Source organism: Aedes aegypti, chromosome 3 (genome assembly GCF_002204515.2).
Source record: "Aedes aegypti strain LVP_AGWG chromosome 3, AaegL5.0 Primary Assembly, whole genome shotgun sequence".
NCBI classification, from domain to species: domain Eukaryota; kingdom Metazoa; phylum Arthropoda; class Insecta; order Diptera; family Culicidae; genus Aedes; species Aedes aegypti.
The window spans coordinates 218,374,602-218,400,560 of NC_035109.1; the positions used below are offsets into that span (position 1 = coordinate 218,374,602).

General features: G+C 35.9%; 1 protein-coding gene across 2 annotated transcripts in view; it reads right to left on the bottom strand.

Annotated features, from left to right (window-relative positions):
- Positions 1 to 10,960, bottom strand: part of LOC5565730 — a 33,384-nt gene extending 22,424 nt beyond the window's left edge. The window contains exons 1-3 of one of the 2 annotated variants that reach the window (XM_001650051.2): positions 8,997 to 10,884; positions 8,826 to 8,918; positions 125 to 285 (exon numbers count right to left, since the gene is read on the bottom strand). In XM_001650051.2, the coding sequence (XP_001650101.2) occupies positions 125 to 285; positions 8,826 to 8,918; positions 8,997 to 10,220 (1,478 nt within the window). In that variant the 5' untranslated portion in view covers positions 10,221 to 10,884. Of the gene's footprint in view, positions 1 to 124; positions 286 to 8,825; positions 8,919 to 8,996 lie in introns of both variants that reach the window. The other variant, XM_021852381.1, reaches the window with a different exon arrangement.
- Positions 10,961 to 25,959: the final 14,999 nt, after the last annotated feature.

The window sequence follows — 25,959 nt, forward strand, 5'->3', positions numbered from 1 at the left end:
AACAGAATAGAGAGACTAACTAACTAATCGAGGGTAGAGAGGATAGAGATAAACATTAGAGCTAAGGAAAGCAACAAAGTGGAGGAAGGAGAAGTGATTCGGAATCGGGATAGATGGTACTTACATATGAGCGGCTTGCGATTGCGATGACCGAACCAGCGGTGGCGGAACCGCTTGATTTTGGGAAGACCTCGACGTCATCGACATGGTCTGGTTCATGTAGGAGTTGTATTGCATCGGGTGCATATTCTGCATGCTACGGATTTGGGCCTGTGCCTGGGCGGCCTGTGCGAGAAGGAAAAAGAATTCTGGTCAGATTTATGCAATATTAGGAAACAACTTTTGTCAATGGATTGAATATATCTTATTCAATTACAATTGTTTTGTTGTTTTGAATAAGTAGGTATGTATTTCAAATGACATTCACTACAGTGTATTTCTTAGTTATGAAGCAATAAAATGTGCAAAACAATTAGATACGGCATCAATCCATACTGTTATTTGTTCATAAACAATTACTTAGTTGAACGATACGAAACACTGCATGGAATCTCCGTCATTACGTTTAACATATTCTCAGAAATAAGATAAAGTAGCTCAGGGCTAAAAATCTCGTTCTTAAAAAAAGTCAGAAACGTTGTTAAACCCATTGACAAATCTTTGTTCTGCAAACAGCATGCCTACACAGAAAAAAATATTTAATTTTCAATGTGATGTAAACTGAAGTCTACTGTAAAAATAAATCAAATTCGTGTGTTGTTACAGCATCATGTAAATTTAAATGAATATACATTCAATTTTCAACTAGAAATGGTTGAATATTACATGATAGTGTAAATTTAAAGTGAATTTGATAGAAAAATAATGGATTAGTCGTTGAAATTTAGGTTTATTTTGATGCTCCAAATATGTGCATTAAAATAAACTTAATTTTACAACATATTTTTAGCTGTGTAACACAAAACCGAATTTAACTCTTTCTTTCTCACATCTTTGTTCGACAATTTAGCTGACAAGATGGGGTTTCTAAAAGGAGTGCTTGAAAAAAAGTTGTTTCTATATTATTCAAAATCACTATACAAAATTGAACGTTTTCCAATAATTTTTTAGATTGTTTTTTCAATAGTTTGACTCTTAGGTCAGTTATTTCGATGCTACCTAGATGAGACAAATAAGCGTATAAATGTATTCCAATCATTATTGAGCTAATCGTCTCAATTTGGTTTAGCTAGCGTTCGTCGAAAATTGGTGGATCACCTGTGCTGTCATGAGAAACAGAGGGTTAACAGCTCGAAGATTTATTATCATGAAAAACCTGTTAAGGTAACACGGGGGGCATGTAATTTTTAATATATGTGAAAACATATTGAGACATTTTCAAATTGTTACGTGTAGTGAAATTTGAGATTGCTTCTTCGAATTGATAGGGCGATTTATAATGATTACAATGACGTTAAGGGGGCAGGATCCGTCATTGATTTCGGAATTTTCAAAAGCAGTTTTTTCGTTCAAAATCAAGAAAATTTACAGGAAAATATGTTTAGGGTGCCGGTGCCATTAGTGGACTACCCAAGCTATAAAAAATCATAACAAAATAACGAAAAGCCTTAGCAGAGATCTTTTGGCGTCAACAGAAAGATTTCAACCTCTATAAAAAGAGTGATAAAACTGATTTTTTAACATAAAATCGCTTGAGCCACTATTGGTACACGTGTTCCAGTAGTTGCGCTAGTGCTCCAGTAGTAGACGTTTGGGAATTATACAAGGAATTTTAAACAAAAAGGCAAATTTTTACACAGGTTTAACATTTTTCCCTTCGAACAGCAACTAATATCTTTCGAATGAAGCATTAAGAACATCTCTGGGACTTTTCTTCATTTTTATACATCCATTTTAAAAACTGCTTCCATCCGTTGATCCACTACTGGAACACGACGGCAACTATTGGTGCAAGGGAGCAAATTGTTTGCGTAAACTCAATTATTTATATGACTTTTTGATGAAATAAAAAGCTGAAATTTGGCAAATCGACTAAACTAGAGGCGATCTATCCACCGAAAATAGCACATGTCAAAAAATGTACGTATTATTCCATAGTCCAATCTACTGGTACATTACAACCATTGGTACCGGCACCCTACTGTATTCTGTTCTCCAACCGAAACACAGTGAACACATTTTCATCGAATAATTTTTAGTTCTGAACAGAAAAACTGCTCATGACGATGATTACGATGACGGAGCGTTAAGACGAAGTAGAGCGTCATTGGAATTTGTATGCGCCATTGATGATTGCTCATTAAGGTAACACGGAATTTATCCAGGAACTAAACTATAGGTTTCTCCTAGGATTCATTTTAGAATTTCGTCTCCTATGAGTCTTCAGAAAATTTACCATAGACCTGGTCCAGGAGTTCTTCAGGAAAGTGTAACATCAAATTATTGAGGATCTATTGGAAGTATGCCTGAAAAAAATAAGTACCGTAAGGACGTCATTCACCGCTCATTGAATTATTTTGAAAAATCTGAACATTTTTTTAGAATAAAAGTTATCAGCATGTGTTAGTAAACCGAAATGGATTGTATCAGAATTAAATTCATATGGTTTCATCTTGTATATTATTTATTAAAAAAAATAACTTTAGGCTGTTTAAGTCGGTAAGTATGATCTTTACAATGATTTTATTATGTCAGATCGAAAAATGCTTCTTAGCTGCGACAGTTGTATGTGGTCGTACTATGGGACAAAAATAAGAACCAGCTGATGAAAGTAAATTAATTCCAACTAGTGCTGATTATAAGACCTCATATTTAGGATGAGCTGTGAATGGCGCGCCATTGGCGTACATGTTATTCGGTAGCATTACCCATTTTACAAATTTTTCGCGCCTCGACTCATATGCCCCTGATTTGCCCAAGTGATCTTTATTCAAACCGAAGTTTTGTAGTTTCTTCGCCAATTGGATTTTATTTCCAAAGTTTAATTACCGCATGACTTTATCGTAGGCTTATTAGGGGCATATGAGACGAGACGCGAAAAATCCAATAAGTAACGCGACTTTCATATAAAAAAAAATTAAATCTTTGACAAAAAAAACTTAAATATTATCTTTTTTCGTTATTTTATCTATATGATGCGCTGGCACAGACAGAATTTTTTTCTAGGAACAGTAAAGGTCTTTACAAGAAAAATACAATTTCGACCAGCATACTCAAAAAAACACTTTTTCAAACCCCCCTTTTCTTAACACTTCAGTCGTCGCGCTGTTGTATTTTGTACAACACTGATGAAAAAAGCTCGCTTTTCGCTCACAACAGCAGCGTGGTGGTTCTGACGGTGGCGAACCGCGCGACGACTGGAAGGTTAAATACGTTCTAAACTGCAAAACCATTCATAATGTATATTGCAATACCAAATTATTTCAGATTTATGCAAAAAAAAAAATGAAAAACAAGAACATCAAAAAACAATTTCCCGGATAATCGAGTCCGACCTGTATTCAGAAACATTGCTAATTATTGAGAAAAGTTAAACTTTTCCCAAAGAAGTATATTTGTGGTAAACTATTAATGTTTGAAAATTATTTGTCAAAAATTACAGATGCTTATGGCAATATCATCAACCAAAACAACTTTCTACTACAACACATTTTTGGTGGTTTGTTGGAGTTAGAGCTTGAAGATGTTCGTTCAGAATGATTTTCCCCGGTGACCATCTAAATTTTCCCGGTTTTTCCCGTCTTTTTTTCCGATGGATTCAAATTCCCGTCTTTTTCGAGGCGACAAATGTTTGCTTGTCTAGTGTTAGTAGTGACCAACGCTACAACATCTAGCCGTTCACGACCAGGACGTTAGGCAACGATTTGTCGCTTCTATTGTGTTGTTCATATATGGCCCTCTGTTAGTTTTCAACTTCTATTGATTTCTCTCGTCGCTCGCTTGCGATTCTATCTATCATATTCTTTCATTACTTTCCTTGCTCCCTTCCACTTTGAGTAGTATCGCTTTCACCGATAAAAGCCAATAAAAGCTCATTATGATAAAGTCATGCAGTGATTAAACTTTGGAAAAAAATCCGTTATTCACTGAGAGCTTTCTTTACCAAATGACCATTTTTGCATGTGTATTTCGTGTGGCAGGTACGAAAATACTCTATGCCCAAGAAAATCTAAAATATTTCCATTACGAAAAAATCATCGAACGGCGTGATTTGAACCTACGACCCTTAGCTTGGTCTTGCTAAATAGAAGCACGCTTACTGCTAGGCCCCAGTGAGCTTGGCATATTTTAGAGAAACCAGTGGGAAAAATACCGGTAGAATCTCTGGAGGAAATTACATGAGGATATCGTGGGAGATTTTTTTAGAGCAATCCACGTGGAAATTACTGGGTGCATCAGCGTTCGACTGCTAAAGCATTTCCTGTGGCGATTTCTGGGAGTATTACCTCCTGGGAGAAAATTCTATATGAAATGCTGGAGGGATTTTCAGAGAGTTGCTGTCTAACATTATACAATATTCTGGTTTCTAGATTTTGAAAACATTTCAATGTTTTTTAGCCACAAACATGTTACTTTAACTATTCTAGACTATTGGGAGATGTTTTGAAGCAATGTTCAATAAATTTTGAATATTATTCGTAGAAACCTGTTTAGTAGTGTAATTTAATGACCTAAATGTATTTCAACAACCATTGCTTAGTGCATCAGTAAGAAAAACCTTAGTGAAGTCAGTTTTATAATAAAGAATACATTAAGCACATCAAACACAAGCACTTATAGAAAGTTTTCTATTGGTTTAAGTGATTTATTTGAAAAACAAATCCGTGTTTTCTTGAATTGGACTTACCGAAAATCTCCCAGAGTTGACTGTAGTTTCTGTTCTTTATTGTTTCATATAAAGAACAGAAACTACAGTCAACTCTCCCTTACTCGATATTGAAGGGACCATCGAGTTAGGGAGGTATCGAGTTACAGAACACAAAACCAGTGCAACTGCGATCCAAGGGACCATCGAGTTAGCCATGAAAACCAATTTTTACTATGGTTCTCTAACTCGATATCGAGATACGGAATATCGAGTAAGGGAGAGTTAACTGTATTCTGCATAGAGTAAGTTATTATAGGCAAGTGTTTATATCATAAACACATAAAGAATCACTAATCTGCATCGACTATGGTTTCCAATATTTTCAGGATTTCACGAAGGAAACGGGGAAGTAAATTATCATTTCCCGGGAAATTCTCAAAAAACCGTGAAAATAATGCACATTTCATGTATTTTTTAAATTATTCGTATTTGGTGTATATTTTATTTTATGCTATGAAATTGTGTGGTTATTTCCCTTTATTGTGAGCCAAATTAAAACACTGAGTAGAGCGCACATAGGGCAAAATTAAAATTTATTTCAAAAAAAAAAAAAATTTAGAAATACTTTTTTAGACTCAATATGTAGATTATGCGTTTGACAAGCCCATGCAAAGCAAATCTCGATTTGTTTATTTTTGCAGATACGTCGGATTGGAAAATTACGCTTGAACTAGAGTATTACGTTGAAAATTGTAAATGTTACATTGAACAGAATCCACGAAAAACTGTATAAGCATATTCCATTCATGAACATATCGTCATCTTCTTCTTCTTTCTGGCGTTACGTTTAACTTAACTTAACTGTTATTAACTGAGAGCTTACTATGCCAATGACCGTGTGGCAGGCAGAGTTGCACAATATCAGTCATATCAGCTGATGGCTGATGGACTAAACATATCAATATCAGTTGCGAACTATCAATATCACTTTGATCTGACAACCAACAGCGGTGATGCGACATCGCACTCTAGATCACAATCACTGCAAAATGAGTGATCACGTGGCAATTACCCACGCTATTAATGTTTTACAGTGACCAATACACAGTTTCAATCCGTCTGCAGTACTATCAAGAATATCGTACTGATAAATTGCCATTTTAATTGCCTAATTCAAGGCTAAACTTGACCCATCAGTGATATCCATAATCTATCGCCATCAATGCACTGGTGATGGAGTAAACAGCATGATGTTGATGTGATATGGAATGATCCGAATTGTATCGCAGTCGGCCTGTACAAATCAACAAATTTCAAGCGTTGATAGTGACAGCAAGCAACTCTGGTGGCAGGTACGAAGATACTCTATGCCCTGGGAATTCGAGAAAATTGCCAACCCAAAAAGATCCTCGACCGGTGGGATTCGAACCCACGACCCTCAGCTTGGTCTTGTTGAATAGCTGCGCGCTTACCGCTACGGCTATCTGGGCCCCATACATATCGTCATATCGTATTTTATTAATATCAATTTAATTGCGAAAAGCAACATTTAAACATCAAAATATAACAATATAACTATAGTGATCTAGTGAGGACATTGCATTGGTTGGTATGATATGAAACATAAATTATGCGATTAGTTTTATTGGAAAACAAAAGGTCAATTCTTATTTTAGGTACAACTGCCCGGAAACCTAAGAAAATACGGGAATCTCGGGAAACGGAAAACCATTCCCCGGGAACCGTTTTTTTTTCTAGGTAGTAGACACTATGTGCCAATAAAGTAAACGATCATAGAAAAAGAGGCTTCTATCAACTTTAACTTTCAGTGTAGGGGCAATATGAGCCACCCCGGCTTTGACCTCAAAAACAGTGTTTCAATGTTTAGTGTCATTATGATCTGCTAGAGGATGCTTCAAATAGCAATCACAATAAACACCGATTCAATACTCGAAATATTCACAAATGTACAAATTTGTCCTTCGTCATGAAAAGCTTCTAACTTTGGTAGTTTTCAATTAAGGCTATGAGACAATTGTATTGCTTATTCTGGTAACTTTTACCAATGCATTAAAACTTCTGATAATACTGAACAAATCGTGCGCGAAATTATAATACAGAATATTATTTAAAAAGTGAAAGGGGCAGAGCAAAATGAGCCACTTCTTCTTCTTCTTCTAGTGGATTAGTTTTGGAACCTGTAGTGTTTTTTTTTTCTGCCCTTCTATCTGAATATAATAGGCAGTGCTGGGAATGGTAATAGTAGTAGGCTTGAATTTCGCGAAAATCACGTGGCTCTCCCAGTACAGTAGTTTAAAAACGTGAATCTCATCAAGTAGCCTATGTTGGGTACATGAATTTCTCTAAATCATTAGTGTCATTGAAGGCTCTAAATCCGGGAAATGCAGCGGGAAATAGAACATTTTTCTACAGTAATTTTGGGTTGCCCTTAGCAACGGGTGTTTTGTAATTTTCAAGGTTTTTTGCCTACAGCAGCGATGGGCGTGAGTTTCACTGGCTCCGCTGACTGTGATTGGCTTTGTTTGGCTACTGTAGAGTGAATTTCAGATTTTTTCCCAACCCTGATAATAGGGGTAGGTGGGACATTGTGAGGATATCACAGACAAACAGACGTCACACTCTCACTGCTGTCCATCGACCAACTTTTTAACGTTCGATTCGAATATATGGTAGGTGGTCAATCGACCACCCGCAGCGCTCGCGTCGTTTTTGTTCGTGTTTGACATTTACACACTACCGCCACCTGTTGGTCCATCGGCCACCTACAGTGTTTTTAGCATTGGGCGTACATGTTTTCGCGACTATGATTTTGATCGCGATTTGTTCTAAGTGTTACGTCTGTTTCTCTGTGAGGATATCATTTTGTCTCGAATAGCTGTTAAGTAAGCAATACAGTCAACTCTCTAAAAATCGATAATAAAGGGACCATCGACCTAGGGAGGTGTCGAGTTACAAAACACAAAACCAGTGCAACTGCGATCCAATGGAGCCATGAAATTCAACTTTTACTACGGTTCTCTAACTCGATATCGAGATACAGAAGATCGAGTGAGGGAGAGTTGACTATAATAATGTATTTTTCAGCGGAAACATTTTTTGCATTTGTATTCAAAATATTGTGGATATTTGTTAAAACGTGACTCAATCCTCAACTGAAGATTGTAGACGGAGCAAAGTGAGCACTCTAGTGGGACATAATAAACAAGTTGAGATTTGTAAGGCTTATGTAGTGCCAAACCAATTTTTTAAATAGTCAAGAACAAAAAGAATTGAACCTTTCATAATATTTACTATTTGATACAAGTATGCAAGCACAATGGAAAAACCAAAGGTTGCAGATTATTGATAAATCTTATCTGTGATAAGACATATAAGTTCTCGTAACGATGTTTTATTAGAAATAAATCAGCAAGTTAATGCTTCCTTGAAAAAAAATAGGTAGTAAGATTTGGTTCAATATCAGGAAGCCAAATAAAAACAAGGTAAAGGTATAAAATCCTCAAGGAGTCGTTGAACAGAATCAACTTTTCTACCATGGGTCCGCGTAGGAACCCGAGCAAGAAATCAAAACTGTTTTTTTTTGTGATTAAAATAGTGTATGATGATGAACAAAATACATAAAAAACAAATAAGCCAACAGTATTCGGCATCTTTTTGAAAAGATCACCGAATCTTCTTGGAGAGTTTCTCGCCAGCATTTCTAGCGTCAAAGGGGTCATGCACAAATTACGTCACGCTCCAAGGGGGGTGGGGGTCCAACCAAACGTGACAAGCCTTACAAAAAAATCGGAGGACTCATACAAAAAACGTGACAAAGGGGGGGTTGAAATTTTGCGTGACATAATTTGTGTCCCATCCCAAAGCATCGACAAACTAGTAAAACAAGCAACCAAATCCATCAATCTAAAAGAAACCTTGGCATCAATTTTAATTATTTCTATTCTAATTATTGGTAGTATTGGCCATATAGTTTAGTTAATCCGTTACATCTACATACCTGCTGTGCTTGCGTTATTCTCAATAGCTGTTCCTGCTGAGCGGCCGACAGCAGATTGGCATGGTTCGTTAGGTTCCAGTTGTTCGTGAGTGCCTGAAAGTGTGCAATGAAAACAAAATGTTAAAAACCAGGGGCCTCGCGGTGGAATTGGCGAGACTATAGGTACTATACCTGCACAGCTGCCGAGATGTTGGGCATTTGAGCGTTGTTTTTCTGCAGGTTCTGCTGTTGCTGTTGTTGCAGTGCCTGGTACATGTTGTTGGCCGTTTTCCGGACCTGAGGCTGTTGTTTGGCCATTGTGTTCATCATGTTGGTGGGCTGTTTCGGGGGAGGTTGTGCGGGTTGTCGGGTCCAATGCACGGTATTGTTGGACTTTGGACCGGAGAGCAGCTGGGAGTCTACCACTTTGCTGGGCCAGTAGTCTTCAAACTCGGTCCCGGGTGGGAAGTAGCCTTTGATGTCGGTTAAGCTGATGACGGCGACTGAGTCGCTGGCAAAGAGTTCGTTCCGGATTCCCTGAACCTTACAGCAGAACTTAAGATAGGACAGATCCCAACCGGATAAATAGTCGGCTTTTAACTTAAGATTATCAGTCTCTCCTTCAAAGTAGAACAGTGGTACCATCTTTTGATTATCTCTAACGGTGTAAGGAACTACGGATTCTTTGTTTATTCGGATGAACCCACATTTGTCATTCGGTGTACTGCAACCCATCAGTAGCTTTTTGTAGCATACATCCAGGAACTGATAGAATTTGTAGGCGTCCGACAACCTGACCACCAAATCCTTGAGCGTGAACATCTCCCGGCCAAACTGGAAATCGCAATGTTTGGTGTTGATTTCGTTGAACAGCTTACTTTCGGCATCCGTGATGTAATAAGACCGGACACAGGTGCAACTGTAGATGTCCTGATGCAGATAGTTCAAATACTTATTGAGCAGTTTCATTTCCACCATACGCACAGCGCAGTATCGTTCCGACTGTCGGAAGATGTACGGAATGTGAATCTTGCCGGGAAACGTTTCCCAGCCAAAGTGTCCCTTTTGGCTTTCCTCGTCGCATGCTTTCTTTTCCCCGTTCGTTTCTTCAGTCTTTGCAGCATTTCCGTTGGTTTGTGCACTTCCGACCGGAGCTATCGTTGTGGCCCCGATAGACTGTGGCACTTGCTGACCCGGTTTCCGGGTCAGATAGTTCAATATGTTCGTTTGCCCCGTTGTGCCATTTGCCGTTACCCCGGGAACTTGACCGGCCCCTCCTGGTCTAACTACTTGCTGTTGCTGAAGAGCAGCTTTCGCTGTCTGTTGCTTATGTACTTCCATCATTTTTGCAGCCAATTCATTGATTTCTGCTTCATCGTGCCGTTCCTGTTTGACTGTTGCAACCGGAACGGACATTTTCAACTACGGATACGGATTTCCCCTTGTATATGTTCCTGCCACTACCTGGACAGAACTATTTCCCCACTAGTTAAATTCACTAATCTCACTCAATAATGCTGCAGTATAATTTATTATCATTCACATGTATTCATTTCTTCTCCTTTGGTTACAATAAGAAAGCACTGAAGATCATCCCAAATTTGTTGCCAAAAACATTTTCTCGTTTGTCAAGAAAACTTCACCATATTTCAGAGACATCTATTTATTCCACACACTTCCTTACGAGCTCTTCAATTGTCACACACTTTCCAAGCGCCTCGATTGTAGTCTCCCTTCCCGATGGGAAGAGGTGCTATCCTATTTACGTCCACGCGTAATTAAAATCGCCACCAGTGGGTATAATTAAACACTACAAATCCTCCCCCACACACGTTCCCCGTCTACTATCGAGTCTTACGAGCCGGAAATGTAATTTGTCGCGCGCGTTACCGAACGTAAACACTCGCGAACGCGCACTTACAAGAAGGTGGTTAATTAATTGCAAAACCGGAAGGCTGTGGGGCTATTACAGGAGGAGTACACGGACCCAGTGAAATTTTTGCCTTTTCCAAAAAGTCGCGTGGAATCAGCACACAGCAGCCTGGCTAGCTCTGCGCTCGTGCACTCCAATATTTTGTATGAACGACCAACACGAACACAGCAGGCCAAAACCCCCAGAGCTGCCAGCGGTTTTAAGAAATAGTCTCGCAGGGCCCTCGAATATTCCGCACACACATAAACGGGCACGAGCTAGTAGTCGCACTGCTTGCTCCGAGGCGCCCTCATTTTTCTCTTGGCAGGTTTTTGCTTTCGGTTTTGTCGTTCGTACACCCAGCTGGCTCCGCTTTCTGCTGTTGCCATGCCACCGGAGAGACTTCGGCTTGTCTCTCCTTCTCTTTTTCCGCATCTTTTGCTTGAGTCCACGTGTGTATGTGTACGTGTGTATGGATTTGTACATGCACCCGGACCAATCGCCGTGACTCGTTCTGTTGAATTTTGTATGTAGGTATGATGTATACGCAATCGGTATTCGACTACCATATCAATGAACGCGGGAGAAACAAAGATCGGCAGAGAGAGAGAATTCCCGCCGCCAGACATCGCTGTCATCATCGTCGTCGTCATGCAAGCCGAAAAACGAGATTGAGAAACAGAGGAGCCTCGAACCGGACAGGAGACTACACTTTGATTAAGCTACATATCTCATAAATTATTCATACAATCTTTTCCTTTTTCTTATGCGTTTTTTTGTCGCTGTCGCTCTCTGTGGGATTTCTGGTTGATGGGTTTCCAACAGCAGCAGCGGTTCACGCTTGAATTGAGTTTGAATTTTTCGAAGCCTCGCTTTTGGTCATGCCAGGCAGGTTCTTTTTGCCCGACGACGGCGCCCCCATTGTAAAAGTGAATGTTTGATGGCGTGGAAACGATGATCATTTTGCGATATTTTCTTAGCATGGAAAAACAATCGCTGTGCAGAGTTGGATGAAAAAGTGCGGTGTAATAAGTCCTGATTTATTAGCAACATAAATCACTCTGCTATTAATAAACTAAATTATTTCCATCGTGTTCCTCTGTTTCTCTTCTTGAGAGATTTTCTGTATCAGAAAACTTTTTCACGGATACCTAGAAAATATAGTAACTATAGTTTACATAGAACCCAAAAAACCTTGTCATTTTGAAATGTTGGTATTATTTTGAAAATACTTTAACGAATATAAAATCCAGACAGAGCATCACTTTTAAGTGATTACTTTAAAGTCTCCTGTTAGTAGCCATTTCAACTAGTCACAGTTTCCTTCAATAAGTTGATCTTTTTATTTATTTAGTACAAAAAAATATGAATCGACCATTTTTTTTTAAGTTGAAGTTAAGTTTTATTTCAGATCATCTTAAGATTTCTTGGGATGATCTAAAATTAAACTTTACTTAAACTTGAAATATTGGTCCAAAACGTGCCTAATGAAAAGTAAATCTTTTACAAAGTTTTACGCAATTTGTGATAATATCTATTGTAGTATTCGTTTTTAGGAAATGAGTCGGTGATCAGTGTTGACAACAAACCAATTTCAAGCAAATTGTAGTTCGATCGAACCTGAATCGGATTGGGGTTGGAACTGTGATTCAGAACTGGTTGCGCCAGTTCCAAGCTAGGTTCAAAATGAATTCGACATATGTTACACTGCGTAAATTTAAAATTTCAACGGCATAATACAACACCTATTAAGAACAAATAACGCATACTTGTACAAAAAGTATAATAGCTTTCTAAATTGAAGCCACTCATATTTTTTTCGCTTGTTCAAAATTTAATTAATAACAAAATTCACGACAAAATACTTTTCAAATTATAAATTTGAAACAAAAAGTGTCCGAGCAAACAGGATATACCCCTGCTTAATTAGGGGTTGCTTAATGAATTGCCGTTTTAAAAAAATATCATAGCACATCTAGTTATTAAGATATTGGCTGTTCAAAATGAAGAATTTGACGATTGCATACAAGTTTGCTAGCTTGTATGGTAATGTATTTGCTTAATTTACCACAAACAACAAAGTTCATAACATTTTCGATGTTCAAAAGTTATTTTTTGATAGTTTAGAAATTATTTTGCCATATAACAGAAACACATAATTTTGTATGGAGACAGGAAGCGTGTTAAAAAAATGTCGTTTTAAGGTTATAAAACTTAGATAAGTTTTATCGTGCAATTTCAATCAAATTCTATCTTAAATGAAAGTTGAATTCCTATTTTGCAAGCTTGACTAGATCACGAAAAAGCTTGATAAATCATACTTTAAATTGCATGTAAGCATCAATGAAACGAGAGCTTTATACAGCTTAGGCGACCTGTAGCTTGAAATTATGACATGCTGGAACATTTCTGAGAACGGCATCAGATCAGGAATAAAAAAAACTACTAAAGATACACAATTTGATCCTTGAGACATGCAAAATGTCATTTTTGTTACGCTGTGTTATTAATATATTATTAATCTAAAGGTTTAAATGTTTAATATCCTCTTTGATATATCTCTCGCAATTCTCATTTAACACACCGTGGACGAAGCCAACAAATCAGTTGGAACGCTAAATTTAACCCACTAGGTATATCTCAGCTATACTGAGCCAGATTTATAAAATTTTGGCACGTTCGGAAATTTATGGGCTTCTAGATTCCTGTGAAATTATTGGAATATTTATGAGATCTATTGTTTGATTTGTAGTACTAAAACACCGTAGCAAGTCTTAATCTTCTAATCGGCAGTGTGGATAACTACCCGAGCAACACACATATTATAATTGAGTACCCGACCAACCAGTCTTCATAATTCTTTATAGATCTTTGACCAACGATGGCGATCGCTAACGGTTCAAAACGAATCTATATCGATCGCTATCGAAAATCACTGACTGGTTGACCGGGTATTATCAACTTACACTCCCGTGCAAAAGTTTGGGTTCACCCCCCAGTAGAGTAAGGTGGGGCAAAAGTTCGACCTTAGTGGTATAATCAAAGTTTCCAGAAAAACAACAGCAGTTAAAACAAAACAAATACCACACAGTCAACCTTTAACATATTGGCTATAATTTTGCTGAACAAACTTGTGTTAAAATATTTACCCATTTTTAGTTATAACAGTTTCAAAATTGATTGCCTTAATCGAACATTTGCCCCATCGGTGGGGCAAGAGTTCAAATCTAGTGTGGGGCAAAAGTTCGCTGGATAAAACACAAAATATCGATCCTTTAATGACAGGCATACTTTACACCAGCCGTAAACTTAAGTTTTCCGAAAAAAACACACTAAATTTTCATCAAAAAATTGCCCAAAACCGGGTTAATTGCAATATACTCAAAAATAGCAGTTTTTCGCAAAACTAAGTGGAAATGTATAATTTTGGTGACAGTTTTCACACGATCAGACAAATTTAATTAAATTTGAAGATAATATGTGGATTTTAGGCAATTTGCAATTTTTTTTCGTGATTTTATACATGGGTCGAACTTTTGCCCCACTATGGGCCAAAAATTGTTTCCAAGCATTTATGCAAAAACTAATACACCTCAAAGCAACCTTATGATAGGCCTAGAAACGCTCTTATATAAAATATTGAAAAAGATTTTATCTTCAATTGGTTCCATGCAACGAAAGTTTGACCAAAAATTAGAATATTCACGTCGAAAAACAACAAATAGCCATACCTTTCCAAATCTCAATCCATTTTTATGATATTTTGGGTAAAAGTCTCTTACTTGAATAGCATTTGAACCACCATGACATTTATAAGATTTGTTTTGAATTGAGCTAGAAATCTTAAAAAGAAACTCTTACCCCACTCGAACTTTTGCCCCACTTTACTCTATGATGCAAATCGTGCAAAAGTTTGGGTTCACCTGAGCCGCACGCACATCAAGTTGTCAAGTCAAGTTGCGTAATTAAAATCTTTGTACATATAGAATCATCATCTTTATAGAATACTTGGAAAGTCGTATATAAGAGATGATGAGGTTTGATTATGACCCAATCGTTCTCAATCAAGTCCAAAATCGAAAATGTTTCAGTTGAAATCAAAACATTGTGTAATTCATCGAGTCTGAAGCAAAGATTAAATTAACTTTTTTTCCATTTTGATGCAGATTTTTCCAAGTCATGAACTTGCACAACAGTCGTTATTGCAGCAATATGCAAATCGATTAACTATTTCATTTCATTGTGTAGAAATTTTCTGATTTCCTACCTTTATTGTTAGACAGAATGATCCCATCGCGAATAATTTGATTTTCATCACGGTAAAGGAACAAACGATTGTCTAGCGTTCGTTTAATTAGATATTCAGCTAGTCTTTGTGGAAAAGGAGCAATAGCTTTCAGAAAAGCACATGAGCTTCAATGTCGGACAACTAGCAACTTTCAGAATTAGCTATATGAGCCTTCCCCAAGACTGAAGTCTTAGTTCCTTGCTCTAGCAAGGAACATGCCAAAGTAGAGCATTTTGTATGAAATATCGGCTTCCACTAGTATTATTCTGAACACAATTGTATCGAAAATATTTGAATTACAAGAAGACGGATTGACATACGCACATACACCAACTTATGTTAACAATCACACGGCATGTCTAGTGTTTGTTCGGTTAGTCTAGCGTATAAAGCAGGTTGTTATGACCCTGACCATGTGTTTACGTTAATTCATCCATAAAGTTTATCAAATAAAAGAGCTCTGGAAAACAAACTTGTGATAGAATGTTTAGCGATTTTTTTTTTCTACTTACTTGGCTTACTGGCCAAAATTCATCGAAGATTTTGAAGTACATAACGAAATACTTAAAGCATTTTTAACAAATTTGTGAAATTAATCGAGGAAAAAATGGTATTGTAGACTACATTGTTGGGGACATCTTTATCGTGGATGATATCAGAAAATAAAGCCCCAAAATTTAAAAAAAAAAACGAAATTTTTAAAAACTTGGGCTGAATTTGTAGCAGAACTTCTGTAAAATTCAACCCTTCCTTCCACAAAAACAGTTACTCAAGAACACAATTGATTTTTGACGAACTCGAGACGAACCGAATTAGATGAATGTTGCACAAAAATAATTTGAAAATAATTCCATGCTGACTTAAAATATTTCCATTTCAACTAAACTTTTCAATAAATTAATTAATGGAAACTATCATATGCATCAGCATCGTAGTCTCACGTTTTATCTGTTCTACAATCCTGAAAATTACTAATTTTGCATAGTTAGATTATGAAGCAAACAGTAAACGATTGAAATCGTCCTTTGAGAGAAATGTATTTTTATTGGGTGCTTATTTGTTGCTGAAATTCATAAACAGCTTGATTTGATGATAGGGAATCACGACTTATATACTTAAATTTATTACATAAACGTGTTTTTGTCCAAAGTATTTGACCAAAGTCGTCAAAAAAACAGTATCAAGGGTTAATAATTGAAAAAATGTGTACCTTGTTTGTTGGATTTTCAAATGTAATTTCGGAAATGATTTCTAGCTAAATGAGTATTCGCCTTTGAAGTCCTGGATGAATTTATTCGTGGGCTCCGCAGCCGTGTGCTTAGTATCACCAGGCATTTCGTGCTAAGGAGTGTGGTTATGTTTTCGTGAAGTATGTTTTCCGACTGTGCCACTGGGCGTTGCATGCTAGTCCGTTGTCGAGTGTGGTGCTTCCTTCAAAGGGCAAAATTCCCAAGCATTAACGTGTAGGAGTCTTTAAAAAAAAATACTGATAAACCTTTGATTTTTATTGTTGTTGTTTCTAACCTTCCCTGGCTTATCTCTCGGAGGAGTTTTGATGAGGTCCTTTCAGAAGGCAGGTTTAAGATTCCTTCTATAGCCGCAGATTACCGCAGAAAATTCACTAGTAATTTTTTCTGCAGATCTGTCAGATATTAGTCCTGGTTTTCGCCAAAATTTATTAAACTATTTTACCCAGAAATTTCAGCCTTTTGTCTAAATTTTGCTAGAATTTTCTTCAAAACTTTTCCCAGAAAATGTTTTACACTTTCCGTTGGAAATGTCCACAAACTATTCACATGAATTCTTCCAGAAAGGAATCCCTATCTTTTTGAAGGACGCTTTGATTTCCAAATAACACTATGAAAACAAACATTTATTTGTTGCTGTACCTGAAAAAGTGACTTGAAAGGACTGAAAGGATTCATGAAGTAGGTAGTTTTATTGCCAGTTGGACAAAAAGTTAAACTATTCTTATGTGAATTTTTGAAGGTGTTTTTAAACAGTATTCTCGCTTAATATTTGTAAACTTCTCTCTTGGAATTTTGAAATATTTCCTTAAAAATTCAGAAAAAAATGCTAAAATAATTCTCTAAGAAATTTTGATAGAATCTTAAAAAAGGGAGGGACATCTTATGGAATTCTTTGAAAGACTTTATTAGATGACCATTCCAGAATCGAACCTTCGTATGGCTCTGCTTTGCAGCCTTAGATGTTATGAAAGGCCCAAAACTACATCAAGTACCTCAAATCACGCAATTCAGTAATATTACAATGGCCTACTTTTCCTCATAGCTCGATCACCACTTTACTTATACAGTATTGCAACCTTTCCAAACAAAATCGTCAACTTTGGATTTTTTGTTTAATAGCTGAGAGTAATCGTGAATACATTTAAAAAGCGCTATTATTCTTCTTATGCCTAGAATAAAAGAATAAATGGCGTAAGAACTATTGTAGTGTTTCTCGCAAAAATGTCGAAACGATTTTTTTTAAGAACTTTGGAAAATACCTTTGTGGAAGACCTCCTATAGGATCTGTGGGTAATTTTCTAGAAGAAACTGGAGAAATCTGTGAAAGAATCAGTGGGAAAACATCTGAGGAAATCGCGAAATATTCGCTATTATTTTTTCAGGATCTAACTCTGTGAAAATTTCTGCAGGTTATTTTTTAACTCTGGAATAATCCTTTGAGGAAGCGGTGGAGTGCTCTTGGATTTTCTGGACCAAATTATGATGAAATTTGTATGAGCATCCATTGAAAAATCGCTGGTAGCATTCCTGGAAGTATTCGAGAAAAAAAAACACTGGACACATTACTAGAATTTCTGAAGCATTCCTTGGGATCTGAGAAAAATATTATTAAGAACTTGTGGAATAATCGTGTAGTCTTTGAAAGTTTCTCTGGAGTCTCTAGAATTTTGCACCAGGATTCACTGCAAGCATATTTAAAATTGTGACTTTAGTGACCATTTGATTGAAATAGAGACTTTAGAGACCTTAACCAAAAATAGAGACTTGCATTAAAATAGTGAACAAGACTGTAAAAAAATCTGCTAACCTTAAAAATATAGTATTTTTGTACCTTTGGAATTTTTCTTTCTTTTTTCCTACAAACTTTTTTATAACATACGAAAACAATTTTTTTGAAAAAAAAAATGGTATGTTTCAACTTTGTTTCATATGCTTATGAACGACATCCAACTGAAACTTTCTTGCCTTTACCAACTTGGCAATCTTAAGTTCTGCTTCCTTGTCTAAACATGTTTTATGCTGAAAAATAAAAATCGTTAAAAGAACTGAACATGTCAACTAACTAACTAAACTCTTAAGAAATTGTCGCAAAATTTACTAAGTAATTTTAAGAAACAGTTATTGAAAAATTAGGAACATATTAAATAAAAAAAACACAAAAGTCTGATTATAGAGTGATTAGTAAAAAATCCTATTTAAATTATACTTAGATTTTTTTAAATAATGAAAAGTTCAGACTATAATAAATATTCAATCTGAAATATGACATCGTTATCAATTTCAAGTGAAGAGTAAGCGCGACTCTCTACAAGGCCATTCACTGTTGGTACTGTATGATTGTATGTACCTATGTGGATGTAAACTTGGTGTTGAATAAGTGTTTGACTCAGTCAACAGTCACGCTGCTGCCGCGTCGAACTTCAACTCGGATTTTTCTTTGCTATCCCTTTCAAAAGAGAGACTACAGTGAGAGGCAAAATAAAGTGCCCACCTTACCAGTTTTCGAATTTCTCTCATTGATTTGGTTCAAATTAAAGTTAACACACCTAAATCTTTTGTGATATTTTATTTTTGATGTTCTTTTAAAGTTGCACTTACGAAATTTTGATTAAAAAAAGAATTTTACTTAAAGAAAAAGAAAATCAATTTGTATTGAAAAAAAAGTAGTGACAAAAATAAGTGCCCACTTCCTTCTTGGCCCCAGAAAAGATGATTTAAGAAAAATAAAAAGCAATTTAATAGTTAATGTGTCCTCCTTTGGCCTTAAGGACTTGCTGGAGGCTCTTCGGCATGCTTTTCACCAGGTTTTGTAGGTGTTGTGGATCTAGTTCTTCCCAGGCGCGCTCCAAGGCTTCAAAATAATTATTTTTGTTGGTAACACCAGTTTTTTCAACCCTAGCATCGAGAATCGCCCACAAATTCTCGATGGGGTTGAGGTCTGGGCTTTGTGGAGGCCATTCCAGCGGTTTAATCCGACAAGACCGGAAGAAAGACTTGGTCTTCTTTCCAGTATGCTTCGGGTCGTTGTTCTAGAGAAATATGAATTTCTCTTCAAGGCCCGTCTGGATCAGCGAAACCTCCAGATTTTCCAGCAAGATGTTAATGTAGGAATCTGCCGTCATTATTCCGTCGATTTTCACGACGCTTCCTACTCCACTCCATGAAAAACACCCCCAGACCATCACATTTCATCACATCACACTTCCATGCGTCACCGTTCCTTGGATGTGGCGCTCCTGAAGCTCGAGCTGTCTAACCGAGAGCGGCGGGCTCGTGTGTGATGCAGAGCACCACATCCAAGGAACGGTGAAGCATGGAGGAGGAAATGTGATGGTCTGGGGGTGTTTTTCATGGAGTGGAGTAGAAAACCTCGTGAAAATCGACGGAATAATGATGGCAGATTCCTACATTAACATCTTGCTGGAAAATCTGGAGGTTTCGCTGATCCAGACGGGCCTTGAAGAGAAATTCATATTTCTCTAGAACAACGACCCGAAGCATACTGGAAAGAAGACCAAGTCTTTTTTCCGGTCTTGTCGGATTAAACCGCTGGAATGGCCTCCACAAAGCCCAGACCTCAACCCCATCGAGAATTTGTGGGCGATTCTCGATGCCAGGGTTGAAAAAACTGGTGTTACCAACAAAAATAATTATTTTGAAGCCTTGGAGCGCGCCTGGGAAGAACTAGATCCACAACACCTACAAAACCTGGTGAAAAGCATGCCGAAGAGCCTCCAGCAAGTCCTTAAGGCCAAAGGAGGAACACATTAACTATTAAATTGCTTTTTATTTTTCTTAAATCATCTTTTCTGGGGCCAAGAAGGAAGTGGGCACTTATTTTTGTCACTACTTTTTTTTCAATACAAATTGATTTTCTTTTTCTTTAAGTAAAATTCTTTTTTTATCAAAATTTCGTAAGTGCAACTTTAAAAGAACATCAAAAATAAAATATCACAAAAGATTTAGGTGTGTTAACTTTAATTTGAACCAAATCAATGAGAGAAATTCGAAAACTGGTAAGGTGGGCACTTTATTTTGCCTCTCACTGTACATCTGCCCTCACCTGTCTTTCACAAAAGATTTATATTATATTCCTTCATCAAATTTCTACAGTTTGTTTTAATTCAACATTTAGATTAATATAAACGAACTTGAAATCATTGTTGATACCAACATCTTATTAATTGTAGAGCGTCCAAAACTTAATTACCTTCCATCATACATCAATGACACAATTCCACTTATAGCGCACACAAACGCTAGCTAGAAAGTAAATTTATTCCAATTGGCAAATGGTCACGTTATACCGTGGTATGGTCGTGCGATCGTCATGTTTTTAATTTATAGGCACCTTCGGTGTGAGACTAGCGTGATTTTTTCGTCATAAATCCCTGCATTGTAATCATTTTACGGTACTGATGAGTCGTCGTCTTTATGGTTTTGTATAACAGAGAAACACACTGTAGGAAGAAAACAAGAAAAATACATCCACACTGGTAAGTCGTATGAATACCCATTTCATACGATTTTAAAACAGTGTGAATCATTTCCGACAGATGTATAAAACGGGGCGTGGTAGCTTTAGGGGTCAGGTAACGCACTGAAGCGCTAAAAATAAAATAATAGTCTCGGTCGGCAATACTCTTTTGTGGCGTATAAAATATCCTTGGTAGTCTCATGCAAGAGGCCTCTGAAAATTCGAAACAAGGCATTTAGTCTCTTTAGAAGCCACATGAATTCTTCCATTTTTCATTCGATGTATCGACAAAATAATATGTTTAAGCATTGTTTGTTGAGCCCATTTCACGATATCTATACGGAACATGCAAAAAATTTGGTAATTGATCAATTATTTTGAAAACAAGACTTTTTTTAAATACTGATGCTATCTCCTCTAATCACTCTTTCAATATTAAACATATTTATACCGTGTGGGACCGAAATCCGTAACCTTGGTTAAATTTTAAATATAAAAATGATGTTAGCTATATATTTACATAATATATGAAGCTCTAATATTTGAGGCATATTGCTTGCTAATCTTCTTATTTTTAGCGTTACGTCTCAACTGGGACAGAACCTGCTTCTCAGCTTAGCGCTTTTATGTGCATTTCCATAGTTATTAACTGAGGGCTTTCTTTGTCAGTTGACAATTTTTGCTTTCGTATATCGTGGGGCAGGTACGAAGATACTCTATGCCTTGGGAATCGAGAAAATGTCCAACTAGAAAAGATCCTCTACAAGTGGGATTGAACCCACGACCCTCAGCTCAGTCTTGCCGAATAACTGCGCGTTTACCGCTACGACTATCGGGGCCGCAAATTCTTCTTATAACGCTGATGTATAGAAAACCTCGTTTAACCAGTGCACAGTGGCCAATTATGTAGGAAAGCTGCGCAAGCTTTTGGTGTTCTGAAAAGCACCTATCGTTAAGCTACTATCGATTATTAGAAAGTAGTTTTTTTATATTTTAACTAGGTAAATAATTTACAATGACAATGTTTTCATTGCAATGCACTTTCTATGAAAGTATAACTTTCACGTTGAAAAAAAGTAGGCATTGAGAAAACAGCACTCAAAGTTTGAAGTTTGTGTTCCTATACAAATGAGATTTTGTTAGTACATACTTTACTGCATTCCATATTCATTTAGCATAACTGCATAGATTATTCATTTTGCTTCTGATCGTATAAAGCATTACATGTTCATACGAAGTGTGAATTTTTATACGCGCTGTAAAGTGTACAGTCCACTCTTTATAACTCGTTATTCTATAACTTGATTTACTCTATGATTCGATGGATTTTTCGACCCCTTCATATTGCGATACAACGTCTTCTCCATAAGTCAATTTTTCTATAACTCGATATCTCCACTAGTCGATGTCACGTGTAAGGTAGATTTCTCTCCATAACTCGATATCTATTTTAAAACCCCTTTTATTCGGAGAAACTTGAAATAGTTCTTGTTTGAAGGTGAATAAATATTTGCATGTTTTAATAAAAGTCGTATATTTTGTAAAATTTTTGTAAATCAAACAAATGATATTGCATTCTTACAGAAGTGATCATATATGTATTGGAAATACAGGAATTTGTTCCTTCGATTTTGGAATTTTTTGTGTAGTTATATTCTATAACTCGATAAATTTATAAGATGGTAATCCCTTGAATATCGAGTTATGTAGAGTAGAATGTATCAAATATATTGAAACATGAATGTTGCGATGAAAAATAAGGTATTTAAAAAAAACATGTTTTTATGGGCAGTGTAATTGGTGAGTGAAGGAAACACATCTAATCAGTTTGGGAATAGTTTATTGAATGTCAGTCATTACAATTTATTTAATGTCTAGCCCTAAGTCAATGCCTACTGTGATAGCTACCTACTCATTTATTACTACATTTCGGCCATCCTGATTAACCGATGTCCTCATCGTCATTTAAATCTTGCTCTAATAAATTATTAGGAGATAGCCACAGTTTCATATTCCAGGTGAACATACTGAGTGGAAAGGATGCTGGATGCCTGAAAACCGTCTATATCAGTTACTACATAACGATCATTTGAGTAAATTTTTTTTCCTGATGTAAGGTCCTTTGAATTTTTCCGAAAAGTTTTGATGGTGAAACTGATTTGAGCACAACAAAATCTCCAACATTATACTCAGTAACCTTTAACGTTGTTTAACAGTTACCATTTTGTTGTAGACTTGATTTTTTTTAATTATCTCTTTTGTTTTATCTCCTTCAGTTTGCAATCGATTCGATTATTATTATTTTGAAAACTATTCACAAATGCTTCTAAGTTATGATCTGTAACATGTAAGTTTCGCTGTCGCGATCCAAACAGTAAAATACTAGGATAATTTTTATTGATCTATTATATGTGTTATTAAATATGTACTCCATTCTGTCCAAAGAAGATTCCATTTTAAACCAGTATCATTAATAAACTTAGAAAGCATTGGCGTAATGTTCGGTTCACCTTTGTGCTTGTCCATTTGCCTCTGGTGTATATGCTGCAGTTTTAACATGATTAATACAATTATTTTTTGTGAAATTTTCAAATTTAACTGATGAAAACAAGATGCTCTGTTAGAAACAATCCTTACTGGTTTACTGTAATAATTAATGTAGTTGGATAAATGTTTTATTACTTCATCTGAGTTTGTTGTTTTCGTTGGATAAAATTTACAAATTTAGTAAACGCATCAACTACAACTAAAATGTGTTTTAAATCCTCCACTCGACGGTAGTTGAATCGGACCATAATGATCTATATAAATTGTTGAAAGGTTCATTACCTTTATCAATATTTTTTATAAATCCTTCTTTTTTGCCATCTTTTGGGCTATAAAATATGCAGCTTAGGCAATTTGATATATATTTTCTAACAATTTTCTTCATATTTGAAAACCAGTAATGCTTTTTTATTGTCTATCATTGTTTTATCTGCACCAATATGTCCATTTTCGTCATGACATATTCTTATTATATTATCATCATAAGCTTTGGAATAACTAGTAATAATTATCACTACTTTTTCTTAAAAGGATGCCATTTTTTCAATTCAAAATTTGGGAAAGGTATAGTTCTCTAGATGCTGTTTTATGTTTTTTAACTTTTCATCCTGTCTTGAGCCAATATTTACATTTCTTTCGATGTGTTCTGGCTGTAATAAATTTATTTTCTTCGATTTCGACGTTTTGAGACGAAGCTTGATTCTTAGTCATGTTTTGCCTACTAAAGCGTCTACATGTCTCATTCTCGACTCATCTCTATATCTAATTTGTAATCATAATTTTCCAAAACATAGCCCATCTGCTAATTTTAGGATTAATTTCCTTTTAACCAAGGTTTTGCGCTAAAGCATTACAATCAGTAAAATTTTTGAAAGTCATTCCGGATAAATATACATGAAATCGTTTAATCGCGTACACTACTGGCAACTATGTAATTTTTGATTCAAATTTATCTGTATTTTTACTGAAATAACTAACTGAACGAAAATTATTATCTTCTTGTTTTTTGTAATAAATTGCTCAAATCCATATGAACTCGCATCGCAATGAAGTTGAGTTTCAGCATTTGGATTAAAAATACACAATATTGGTGCTGATACTAACATTTCTTTGAGTGTTTTGAAAGAAGCTTGTTGTTCATTGCCGAAAATAAGTACGGAATCTTTTTTAATAAACAATACAGTGGCCTTGCAATTGTTGCAAAATTTTTAATAAATTTTCTAAAATAACTTGTTAATCCTATAAATCTTTGAACATCCTTAGCATTTTTGGAATAGGAAAATTTGAAACAGCTTCAATGTGAGATTTATTTGGTCGCCTTCCATGTTTATTTATTGTGTATCCTAGGTAATCAATTTCTTCAAATAAAAATTACATTTGTCAAAGTTTAACTCTAAAAGATTGTCACTTAAAATTTTTGAAAACGGATTGCAATATTTCTAAATGTTCTTCAAAAGTTTCAGAAAATATAATTATATCAATGTAAACACAAATCTTTCCCTCTTCAAATTTTTGAAAATTTTATTGATAAATCTTTGAAAAACTGCAGGAGCATTGCAGAGTCCAAATGGAACACGTAAATATTCGTACTGGCCTGATGGAGTAACAAAAGATGTAAACTTGGTGCATTCAGAGGCAATTTAATTGGTGAAATCCGGATTTCAAATCTAAAACTGAAAATATTTGTTTGTTCCTTAATTTGTCTAAAATATCCTCGATTCAATGGCAGAGGATAATTATCTCTATGAGTATCCTTATTTAATTTACGATAATCTACACACATTCTAATAGCACCATCCTTTTTGGTATCAAAACAATTGGACTAGCGAAAGGAGAATCACTTTCTTTATAATGTTATCGCGTAAAAGTTCTTTGATTTTCTCGTCTACTTTAGATTTTTCGGCAAATGATAATCGTCGTGGCTTAAAATGAAACTGAGTACCTGATTTCAAATTAAAGTGCAAAGGCTTATCGGAAAACAAATAGTGGTCTTTCAAAAAATCCATAAATTTTACAAATTGATCATTACTTACGTGTCCAACATTTACCGAAATTTTCGAATCATCAAGAACAGAATTAACGGGTATCATTTCATCAAGATGTCCAGCATTCATTTTTTCTATCACAGGTGTTCTTGAAATTTTAATGTGGTTTCTCTCAATAATTGTTCGAACTCCAGGCTTCATAATTATATCTCGGCCAATAATTGCATCATATGACGACATGGTTGAATCAGGAACAACCAAAAAGTTAACCTTGAATAGAACATTTTGAACATAAACATTAGTACTGAATATACCTAAAATGGTTAATCGTGTTCCTCCGATACCCTTATAAATTTTTCGTTTATCATGTTTAATAATTGAATCAGGTTTCGTAAATTTAAGATGTATCAGAGAAACAGGACTGCCTGTATCAAAAAGAGCTTTTGACGGTTGCTTAATATCATTAACGTTTAAATCTACCAGTCCATTCAAAACGTCTAGCTCAGTCAAATTGTCTTTTGTTGAGTTAATTGCTCCAACTGGGCTTGATCCACCGTAAGTTTGATTTCTTCTAGATAATTGATGGCCAATATGATGTTCTGGTTGGCGATGATCTTGGTGCTGCTTCTGATGAACAACGGAAGCTGGCGTGACTTGCTGAGAAAGATTAATCAACGAAAAGGCCTTCTTGAGAGC